General features: G+C 36.8%; 1 protein-coding gene across 1 annotated transcript in view; it reads right to left on the bottom strand.

The window, feature by feature from the left end:
* The window catches only part of SPINK5 (serine peptidase inhibitor Kazal type 5), a 191,538-nt gene that overhangs the window by 59,979 nt on the left and 119,009 nt on the right, over nt 1-12,550 (bottom strand). The window contains exons 6-9 of the mRNA XM_065935767.1: nt 5,651-5,778; nt 3,493-3,556; nt 2,274-2,401; nt 402-468 (exon numbers count right to left, since the gene is read on the bottom strand). Of these exons, the coding sequence (XP_065791839.1) occupies nt 402-468; nt 2,274-2,401; nt 3,493-3,556; nt 5,651-5,778 (387 nt within the window). The remainder of the gene's footprint in view (nt 1-401; nt 469-2,273; nt 2,402-3,492; nt 3,557-5,650; nt 5,779-12,550) is intronic.

Raw genomic sequence — 12,550 nt, 5'->3', positions numbered from 1 at the left:
CTCTGGAATTGTTTTAAAGTTATTTCTGTCAAATTTATATTATGTTGCTTTTTAAACTAACCTAGTCAAAGCAAAAGTAATTTAAGCCAAAGAGAAGACTTGTGGAAATGAAATAGTATTTAATTTGCATAAATTTTGTATTTTTTTTTTAAGCCAGGAGAGAAATTGCACATTTTGAGCTTTAGGTGGGAAAAGCTATTTTAATGTTGAATCTAATGATTAATATACTAGGAAGATTATTCTAGGAGTAGCATTATAGGAATTCAACTTGGGGAATTTTAAGGAAATAAGCTCAATATAATAATGGACAGTGACATTACTGAAAATTACCTTAAAGGTTCAAGTATAAGTTGTTAATATTTATGTCCACAGGAACTAAATTATGTTGATGAGAAATTTACCTTTTCAGCACTACGTCGAATTCTAGTTTCATTTTCTCGCTTGGCATTTTCTTCAGCTTCTCTTAAGCTGTCAAGAAAATAGTTGATTGATTTATGACTGTATCAGATTTTCAGTGTCCAGTTCTGTGCTCAGCAGTTCTACATCCTGTGCTCTAGCTTGCTAAACCCATCCACTTACATGAGACAAGCTTTCCCCTATTTTGAGTGTTTGAGCCAGAGAATTGCTAGAGATAAGGGTGGGTGTGAAACTGACTCACTGACAGTCAGTTAGAAGCTTTGTTCTGTAACACTGGATGGGTGTGACTAATTGATTGACAATCATAAGATTGTCAGGAAAACTTGCTTTAACAGGCAGAACCAAGAGCGTTAAAACAATACCGTGACAAGGGTGAAACCAAACTAAGCATCTGAAGTACATGTTGTCAAACACACCCTTATGTATAGCTTTTTATACCTTGTAAAGTATTTGTTTGCCTTCATGTAGAAGCACCCTTGTCCCTAAAATGTTACATTGAACAAAGCTTGGAAATCCTTTCAGATCTCTTGTATAGTTGCAGTCTCATCTTAGAAATAGGCATGACTATCTTAGTTCTATGGAGCAAGAAACCAACCAGGAGTCAAGGAGGTCAAATTCTTTTTTAGGTAGGGAACGAAAAGAAACACAACATCACAGAAGTAGGGCAGGTTTGAGCACTAAAAGCGCATGCCTTGTAGATAAGAAAGTGGAAATGAGGTTGAGTTCCTGTCTGGAAACCAGGTAGTCTCTGCTTTATAAACCTGAGAGGACATGCCCTTGAGATCCATAATGTGCTGTGCTCAGTCGTTCAGTCGTGTCTGACTGCAACCCTATGGACTGTAGCCCACCAGGCTCCTCTGTCCATGGGGATTCTCCAGGCAAGAATACTGGAGTGGCTTGCCATGCCCTCCCCAGGGGCTCTTCCCAACCCAGGTTTCCTGCATTGCAGGCAGATTCTTTACAGTCTGAGCCCCCAGGGATACACAAGAACACTGGAGTGGATAGCCCATCCCTTCCCCAGGGGATCTTCTTGGCCTAGGAATTGAACCTGGGTCTCCTGCATTGCAGGTGGATTCTTTACCAGCTGAGCTACCAGGGAAGCCCTGAATTCCACAATAGCATAGTGTAATCTTCAAAGACAGGTGCAAAGTTCTTTAATCTGTTGAATCTTTCTTTGTCCTGATTTTAAAGATCCAACGATGTAAACAGAGCACTTTAAGGCTTTCTAACACACAGATTAGGGAGTCTGCGCTTTGTTTAATAGCCAGAATATTAAAGACTAACTGAAAAAAAAAAAAAAGACTAACTGAATCTTATTCATATCTAGGGCTCAGTGCTCAGCGTAGCATCAGGCACTGAGAGAAAGATTAACCCAAGAGTTCTTCCCTTTCATAAAACCCACCCCACCTTTTATACAACTAATATATTTAGGCACACGACATAATTATTTTCTACTACCATTTTCAGTAAGAGTATCTACACATGCCTAAATAAAGCAGTGCATGTCAAATGACTTATTTAAATTATTCCAGAAGAGAGCACCTTTTAAATTTTGAAATATTGTGCCTTAAACAACACTATGCACTTGTCACTATAATTAAACAAATTAACAGTCTTGAATTAGATAACTAGTACAACCACTTTACCCACTCCTTTTAAGAAACATTATCAGATAATATGAATTAAAAAGAGAAGAAGACACTGTGGGAGCAGGGACCATTTCACCCTATAAGGACCAAGGATAACATGCTTCAGGAAAAGGACTTTCTTGCTCCATGGGGTGGTTCTCAGAACAGCAACCAAGTGCACCCTCAACAGACTCACCTGCTAGCCTGCGAGGGGGTGAGGATACTTACAAAAGCTCAGCACACATCGCACACTTATTGCCGTGCGTCCTTCCATCAGGACCAAGAACTGGGTCATTTTCCCTTGTGCATCCAAGTCTTCCATCCTTCACATAAGGCCGAAAATCACTACATATATCCTGAAGAACAGAGAAAGGAACTTGACATTTACCATCCTGATGGTAATGCTTACTACACTATCTTCAGAAATTTTATAGAGCCCAGTGGCCCTCTGCCCAGGACAGACTGGCTACCTGGAGCAGTGCCAGTGTGTAAGAGCAGGTCATTAAGTGCTGTGTAATTCACATGGTTAACCATAGAGCTCATTTACTTGTTTATTCATTTGTTAGTAAATGTGGATAACCTGTGATGTGTTAGAACCAAGGTAGAACACAGTCCTTGCCCTGAACTCGTTCACGATCCACTGGGTGACACAAAGAGACTTTTAAAATACAGTGTGCTGCAGAGAACTGAATTGAGTATCCTATGATAAACCAAAATGAAAAAGAATATTAAAAAGAATGTGTGTGTGTTTTTGTGTGTGTCTGAATCACTTTGGTTTACAGAAGAAACTGATACAACATTGTAAATCAACTGTACTTCAATTTTAAAAACAACAAAAATATAGTTTAAATGAATCTGAAGAAAAAAAAAAATACAATGTGTGGAGGTAACCTCAGGTGCTATGCTTGCATATTGGAAAGTCACCAGACTTTGACTTGGGAAAATCATCCAACTATCAAAAATCAAGTGTGATGTGTGTGAGACACTCACTCACTTCCCCTGTTATCACAGGCTCACAGAATTTTAACATCAAAAGAAGGTGTGTGGTCCAATTCTCATTGTAGATATGGAAACACTGGTAAAGTGTGGTTGAGTAATCTGCTTGAGATCTTGACTGTCAGTGACAGGGGTTTCTACTCAGGTTCAGTAACTGAAGTAGATCCCTTTGTACAACACATGTAGCTTTCCTTTTTTTCCCTCCCTACCTCCTTTTCTTTTTTCTTTTAGAAAAGCAGAAATAGAGATGAGAGGTCTAACTACCAAAGTAATCCACTCCAGTTTCAGGAACTATCAGTTGCTTTTCATCTAAATGAGCAGTATTCCATTTCCGGTGCAGCAAGAATTCTTTCTTTCCAACACCTCCATCAAAGAAGGAAGGAGAGAGCATCTTCTTTCTTTTCAAAGTCAGTCCCCCAGTATTTCCCCCCAATCTGACATTTGTCCTTACCTGTTCTGGCTTACTGTTCTCACATTCTCCTTCACTTTTTATGCCAACCTGAGCTCTGGTTTCACTGGAATTCAAAGTTAGTAGAGACAGCAGTTTAATATCATGGAACTTCTCAGCATATGCAGTTTCTTTTCATTGTATTTTGATCCTCATTTGCTTTTGAAAATAGGTGTCACATTGCATTCTTTACTTACTCTTTCTAATGAAATCCCATTTCTATAAATTACAGTCAAAGAAATTTGGAGAGCATTTTGGAGGTAAGATTCAGACTTGTAAATGCTATTTCCAGATTTTTTTTTCCCTGTTTCCAGAGAGGATCCATATCAGAAGGATAGGTAAGAAGTAAATCTTGTAACTAGATATTAGATACCACCTAGGGAATTTTGTTGTTGATGATGATGTTATTTTAAATAATCAAGTTCAAGTGTATAGTATCCAGCATACTATTCTACCATTCTTTATTGGAGTTATGATAATGTTTTGTTTTTCATGGAAAATATATAAGGCCCTAATTAATATTGTTCTGTCTAACAGAGCATTAAAAGCATGCCTGAGAACACAGTAGCACAAATATAAGATACATTTTCTACTCTAAAAAGATCTGTAGCATCTACATACCAATAAAAATATAATAAAAATAAAATTTTAAAAAAACTAAGTAGTTAAAACTGAGGGAAAAAATTACACCAAAAGGTATCAGCTGAAGGAAAATGTAAAAATTGAATTCCAGTGACATTACAGAATTTCCTAGCAGACAGAACTAAGAAGGAAATGTAGTGAGCAAGATGATTCTCACTGTATAATTAAAAAGTTATATACCAGAAATTAAAGGCTTAAATAAGCTCTCCACACAAAACATGGTAAGATTCCCCACATAAAACAAGGTCAGAACTAATGCACAGTGTGGTCATAGCGGTGTTACAAATGCACTCCTAACAACTTGTATGTTCTTTCTGTGCCTATTTTGCTTTCTGTTTCTTTTTGTTGACCCTTGGTAAAAGCTGAAGATACACTTTTAGTGTGTATTTCTGAAGATGCTGTCATGTGAGAGATCAGAGTGACTTAATTCAGTTGTGTTTGGTAAAGATATGTATTATAAGGAGGGGCAAAGTTTGTAGACCTCAAGACTGAATATTTATCAGCATTTCTAATTAGCCTTCTCAAACATTAGTGGTTGTATTTGCTAAAACTGAAGAGCAGCCAATTCAAGACGGAGATCTTAAGCCAGAACCTGCAAAGCAGGTATGCCGTCCTGTTGGCTGAAGACAACTGATAACCTAACCTAGCACCAAGGGTGGAGAAAGAATTGAACAAGGACAAAATGTAGGGCAGAGAGATGCTTTAGCTATATATGGTGGACAATGAGTAGATGAGACGGAGTTAAGCATTAAGCCCCGTTACCCTAATGTTATAAATTACCGAGATTTAGTAAATAAGTATCTTTTGATGATTAAATAATTCTCTATGAAAAAAAGATATACCTAAATAGATAGGTAGAAAGAAAACAGATAGAGAGATGTGTATATGTATGAAGTGAAGTGAAGTGCAAGTTGCTCAGTCGTGTCCAACTCTTTGTGAACCCATGGACTATAGTCCATGGGATTCTCTAGGTCAGAATACTGGAGTGGGTAGCCTTTCCCTTCTCCAGGGGATCTTCCCAATCCAGGGATTGAACCCAGGTCTCCCACATTGTAGGCAGATTCTTTATCAGCTGAGCCACCAGGGAAGTCCAAGAATACTAGAGTGGTTAGCCTATCCCTTCTCCAGCAGATCTTCCCAACCCAGGAATCGAACCAGGGTCTCCTGCATTGCCCGCGGATTCTTTACCAACTGAGCTCTCAGGGAAGCCTGTGTATGTGTGTATATAAATATATATTTGTGTGTGTATGTGTATACAGATATAGATATATCAGATATCTGTCTACTTCACAGAAAGTGTTAACCATCTGATAAACTGCACACAAGTGTGCTTTGTAAAATATAGAGTGTTGTATTACATACATATTTTTTCTCTTAAGAATAGTAAAAGAAGTGATCCTAATCATTTATAGATGACTAAATCCCATAAAATGAATTGTTACCTTAAAGATGTACAAAAAATGTGTCATAATTATACAGGGAACATGCTTCAGGGAGAAAACCTTCGGAGAATACTCACGCATTCATAGCACACAGCGCACATCTGTTACTGTATGTTTTCCCATCTGTGCCGCAGACAGCTGTACCACCAAGGGTACAGATAAAATCCCCAGCCCTTTCTCCTTGCTTGAAATCATCACAATTCAACTGCAAGAGACATAGTCAAGGAACATCAAAATGTAAGAGGGAAGATATTCCTCAGATACATAAATACATTAATATTTTAAGCCCACAACAGTATAATACAGTGGAGAAGGAAAATATAATAAGGAGGTTGCAGTGAGCTAACAAAATCATGAATAATTAAACATGGTCCAAGAACAGAGATATAATCTAATTTCAAAATAAATTATTTCAGTAAGATTTCAGACACCTGCTGTCTGGGTGAGGTGGGCCAAATCACCTCTCTGATATGTAGCAAGCTGTTTGTCAAGGCCTGCCTGCCTTCTCGACAGAGTAGTCATAGGGTCCAGTAGACAGTGGATATGAAAGCTCTCTGGAAACTATAAGCTCCAATAAAGTTTTTATAATAGTATAGATTAGAGTAATGATCAAGAGCCAGATTGCTGGGTTCATAATTGTAAATCTGCCACTTACTGTTACTTAACCACTCTACGCTGCAGTGTCCTCGTTGGTAAAATGCATATATTACCAGATTCTCGGGATTATAAAGATATTTAAATGTATCGACACACATACAGCTCTTAGAACAGTACCAAACATATCCTGGCCATTTATTATTATTGTTGTTGCTGTTGTTATTTTAAGTGATTTCTGTACTGATAAGCCAACAAAGCTAAACACCTTTTAGGGATGATGAGAGAAATTCCAAAATCTCTGTTCTAATAATATGACATATACAAAGTGACAAACCTGTTGGCTGAGGAAAACAACCACACTAGGTAACAACTGAAGACTAGTATTCAGATCTCAGATTTGCCACCCACTCACTTCACCTCTTTGAACCTTACTTCCCTAATCTGAAAAATGGGAATTTACACCCAATCCACATTACAGTCTTGTGGTGGGAAAGAAATAAACAGTTGTGAAACATTATTTGGCAACTCATGATTGTGACATAAGCTAGCTAAAGAAGACAGAGAGTTAACTTGTATTTAATCTCTATCTAAAACCAAAGAATATAATATCACATTTAGCAAAAAAAATTGTCATTATTGTCATAACAAAATGTTTTAATTATAGAATTGAAAACTTAAAATATGGTCCTATGGCCTAGAATGCCACACAATACCAAAGATAAAAATAGCACAGACACAAATGTAAAATACACTTGTGAACCAGAAGATTACACTGAGGAACTCTCCTAGAAGACAATTAAAAAGGAAAATGAACTTAAACCAGAAAAGAAAATCTTTAAAACATAGCCCACTCTTCATGTCCTATGTTTAGGAAGAAGTTAAAAATAGAAAACAGGATGAGCCATGGCCATATGTGCTACGTTATTCATTTGGTTGTTCATTTATTCCTCAAAACCCATTATATATTTACTAGGCTCTAGGTATTCCACTAGACTATGACCCTAGCGTAGCAAAAAATAGAATACATACTCCAAGGGATTTACATTCTAATGGGACAAGATAGACAGTAAACACAACAACTTTAAATTATAAGTGCTATGAAATATAGCATCCAGATGGTGGCTATTTTAAATATAGTATCAAGACAGATCTTTCTGCAAAGGTAACATTTACTGTGAGATGAGATTAATGAGGAGGAGTCAGGCATTAAAGATCCGTGGGAAGAACATTCCTGGCATGAAAATTGCAAAGGACTGGGGATAGGAATGAGATTCTCCTGCTTAAGGAGCAGAGAGAAGAGAAGTGTGGCTGGAGCATAAGGAAAAAGCAGGAGCATGAAGAAAAACTGTTGATTTTCTCTCACAAATTATTTCTGGAGAATCTGCAGAAGCAAGGGGATAAGGATCCAAGCAATTAACCTGGGGCTGTCCCTCCTCTGCCCCTTCACCAGTGAACCAACAGCAGCTATAACTCACAGGTGTTGGCAGGGTGACGGGCAGATGAGAAGCCCAGCTGGGAGGTGGTGAGAACAAGTGCAAGCATTCACTACTCCACCTCCACCTCCTCCTCCAGACTCCAAGGGCTGGTGGGTCACAGCCCACAGAGAACACCTCTTCCTGATGCTGACAATTTCTGAGAGCTTACAGAGGGATTCCTGACCTGGTCAAGAGGCAGCAAACTAGTCAGTAACACTGGTTTTAGAACCTTCAGCTCTGGCGCTTAGCCCTTGTCGCCTCCTGACACTCACCAGGAGAGGCAGAGGCTGAAGCTTGGCCTTGAATATTTTCTAGCTCCCTTTAGCAGAAAAAAAATTACTAAAAAAAAAAATTAAAGTTGAAAAATACACAAATAGGATAAGAAAAGTAACTAAGAAGAGAGCAGGCAGAAGCAACAATAATAATAATATATAGAATTCAATCCAAAATGCATTATAGGTAACAAAGAAGGACACTACATAAGGGAAGAAAATAACAAGAAAGCATAATAATCATGAGCATATATTTAATAATACAGGCTCTAAATATGTCAAACAATAAGCAATAGAATGTAATCATTACATAAATCAATAACTGATATTAGAGGTTTTAACATATACTTCTCAGAAACTGACATATCAAAGGAAAAAATTAATATGCTTAAGTTATTAGATTTTTAATAGAAAACTACATCCAAGAAACAGAAAATAAACAATTTTTTCAGAACATATAAAACATTTATGAAAGCAGAATATTTATCAGGTCACAAAGTTTTATGAAATTCCAGAGGATCACTGTCAAATGGCCTATGTGCTTTGAACATAATTCAATAACATTAAAGGTTAATTTTAAATGGAAAAATTATCATATATTTGAAAATCAAATAATGTATTAATAAATAACTTTGGGAGGGAGGAAAATTAAGAAATGATTGGCAAAGAATGACACGTGAAAACACTTCAGGAGCAAATCTGAGGTAGATGATCACTGATACCTTCAAATACCCTTGTCATGAAACTTAAAAAATGAAAATTTACAGACGAAAGTACTGCTCAATTCATTGTAAAATGAGCAACAGAGCAGACATAAATAGGAATGAATGACATAAAGAACAGAAACTATAGAGGAAACTAATATAAAAGCTAATGTTGGGCTTCTCTGGTGGCTCAGTAGTAAACTACTAAAGCACCTAGGGCCTGTGTTCCACAACAAGAGAAGCCACACGCTGCAACCAAAGGGTAAGCCCCTGTTCAGTGCAACTAGAGAAAAGTCCACACAGCAATGAAGACCCAGCGCAGCCAAAAGTGAATCAATACTTTTTAAAAAATCTAAGGTTATAGATTCTAGTACAACTGATGAAAGAGAAGATAACAGTTTAAGGATAGCAACTTAGCACCCATGCACAATAATATTAGAAATAATTGTATCAACCTTGAGAAATACTATTGAAGCATACTGTGAGTGTCTGTATGGATATCAAAATGGAGACATGGCTATAAAAATCATATAAAATATCTACACTGGGGTAATAAACAGGAGGAAAGTTGAACAGATGAATAAATATTAACTGATATATTAGTCTGAGATATTCTCTCCCCAAAATGCCCCAGTTCAAATAGCTTTAAAATCCATTTTTCTAAAACTTTGAATTCAAGGAGTGTGTACTAGAGGCACAGTTGCTTTTTTTTCTTAGCGTATAACAATTTCAGCCTTTTGATTGGGATGTCAAAACCATTTCACTTAATTAGTCATAGGATAGTATCTATATATGCTATGTTTCTATTTGTTTTCAATGCACTCTTGATCTTTTTACTTCTTTATTCTTCTACTACTGCCTTATTTTGGGTTAAATATTACTAGTGTGTCTCTTCTATTCTTGTGTTGATTTTATGTATTTATTATGCATGTCATTTCTTTTGTTTATTTTTAATTGCAGGTATACATGTCACTTCTGATTGGTTGCTCTGGTGATTATAATAAGCATCCTAACTGATCTCAATTTACTACCAATTAACACTTAATTTTAGTAAAATGTAGAAACTTTGCCCTAATTGTAGCTCTATTTTCTCTATCCCTTTCTGTACTATAACTATTATATATGTTATATAATATTTGTACACCCAATAAAACAGCATTATAATCATTGCTGTATATAATATCTTCAAAAGAAGCTAGGTGAAAATAAGCAACATATATTTATAGAGTATACCATATTTACCATTTCTAGCGCTTTTTATTTCTTTGTATAATTCCAGGTTATCATCTGGTGGTCATTTCTTTAAACTAAAGAACTATATTATTACTTGTAAGATCTGTAGGGAACAAATTCTCTCAGATTTCATTGATATGGGAATATCTTTATTTTGCCTTAATTTTACAGGATAATTTTTGTGGATATAGAATATAGGTTAACATTTTTTTTTCTTTCAGCACTTGGAGCATCTCATTCCATTGCCTTCTGAACCTCATTATTTTAAATGACAAGCCAGTCATCAATTATAACTTGTAATATAATGCATCATTTTTTCTTCTGCTGCTTTTAAAATTCTCTCTTGATCTCAGCATTTTCATCATGAGGAGTCTAGGTGGTGGTGGAGGTATTCTTTAACCTAAGTCATGTCTGAATCTTTTGTGACCCCATGGACTGTAGCCTGCCAGGCTCCTCTGTCCATGGAATTTTCCAGCCAAGAACACTGAACTGAGTTGCATTTCCTTCTCCAGGGGATCTTCCCATCCCGGGGTTGCAACTCAAATCTCCTGTACAGGCAGGCAGATTATTTACCACTCAGTCACCAGGGAAGCCTGAGCTTAGCTGTAAATCTCCTTTATCCTATTTAGAATTTGTTGAAACCCTTGACTATAAAGATTAATTTTTTCATCCAGTTTGATATGAAAGTGAAAGTCACTTAGTCGTATCCAACTCTTTGCAACCCCATGGACTACACAGTCCATGGAATTCTCCAGGCCAGAATACTGGAATGGGTAGCCTTTCCCTTCTCCAGGGGATCTTCCCAACCCAGGGATCCAACCCAGGTCTCCCACATTGTAGGTGGATTCTTCACCAGCTGAGCCACAAGGGAAACCCAAGAATACTGGAGTGGGTAGCCTATCCTTTTTTCAGGGGATCTTCCCTACTCAGGAATTAAAATGGGGTCTCCTGCATTGCAGGCAGATTCTTTATCAACTGAGCTGTCAGGGAAGCCCAGTAATTTGATACAATTTAAGCCATTTTTTCTTCAAATAGCTTTTCTGTCCAGTCTCCCTCTTTTATTTCTGACATCCCTGTTTCACATGTATTGATATACTTGTCTCAAGGATTCTGTGACTCTGTACATTTTTGGTCAATATTTTTTTCCTTCTGTACTACTTCTGTTAAACTTTATTAGTCTATCTACAAGTTTCCTAATTTTTTAACATTTGCTTTTATTTATTTATTTGGCTGTGCCCAGTCCCAGCTGGAGCACACAGGATCTTCGATCTTCATTGCAGCATGAGGGATCTTTAGTTGTGGTACACGGATCCTACTTTCAGCATGAGGATTCTTGGTCTCAGCATACAGACTCTCAGCCACAGCAAGTGGGATGTAGCTCCCAGACCAGGGGTTGAACCAGGGCCCCCGGCACTGGGAGCACAGATCCCCAGCCACTGGACCACCAGAGAAGTCTCCTACGAATTCTTTTTTAATGCGGTCTCAGAGCTGCTTCTCCCTAGATCTGTGTAATTTAGCAGCAGGCCAGTGATTGGACACAGTTTATGCACAAACTTCTCAAAGCCAGTGGTTTTCATCCTTCACAGAAGGACCTATGTATGTATGGGAGAATATTAAAAACTCGGGCTATTTTTATATCTTCCTCAGCATTTGCTTTTCTTGAGGATATTCTTGTGTCTTTTATTTTATTTTATTTTAAATTTTTTTTATTTTATTTTATTAGTTGGAGGCCAATCACTTCACAACATTTTAGTGGGTTTTGTCATACATTAACATGAATCAGCCATAGAGTTAAATGCTTGCACATAGCTTCATGATTGGCCAGGACTTTGTGGATTGCTTAGCCCCTTTTTGCCTCTGCTGCCCCTTTATGAAGACTTAGCCAGAAATATGCTTACTGCTACAACCCTAAGTGACCAAAAATATCTCTGGATATGACAGTTGCCCATAACTCCAAATTAAATAAACCCCTTTCAACATTGGCCATGCAGTTACTGATCCACATAGTCTTCTCTTCTTTGGTAGACCCTTCATATCAACCAAGCCATGGGAATGAGATGTGATTATCATTAAGCAAGAGGACCATAGATTCCCATCATTCTTACCCAAAGTTCAACAGTTTTTCAAGCATAACTGATTATCAGATTAACATAGGCTGCTGGTCAATTTCTAGAGTGCTGAAGTGGTTATTTTATTCAATTTTGTGTAGCATTATTGTTGTTTCTTGGGGAGGGAATTTGCTGAACTCCTGATTCATTTGTTTGAAGTGCCACCCCTCAGGGTAATTTTACACTGATTCTCAACCACATGAGAATAATTAGAATGGAAAAGTAGAGACTCATTTCACTTATAAAAATAGCTTAAAATTTTCTAAATATTAACAATGCAAATTCAGTAGTGTACTAAAAATGCAATGTGATTATATGATTTACTCTGAGAAAATAATGATTTGATATTAGTGTGGTTATCCAGAAATATATTATATTAATTGATTGAAAGAGAAAATTTGTAAAATTATTTCAATAGTTGCCAAGAAGGCATGTGATAATGATTAAAACATATTCAGAAGAATAAAAACAGAAAGGAACTTCTAAACTTCCTAAAATTTACAGAAAAAAATACCTATAGTAAACATTATATATAATGAAGAAACTTTATAGATATATGGCATTTAAGATAGGCCAAGAAATGGCAGT

The sequence above is a fragment of the Muntiacus reevesi genome, chromosome 1 (assembly GCF_963930625.1).
Source record: "Muntiacus reevesi chromosome 1, mMunRee1.1, whole genome shotgun sequence".
Lineage (NCBI taxonomy): Eukaryota > Metazoa > Chordata > Mammalia > Artiodactyla > Cervidae > Muntiacus > Muntiacus reevesi.
Note: the sequence above shows the minus strand (reverse complement) of the source record. Positions and strands in the feature narration are given on the sequence as shown.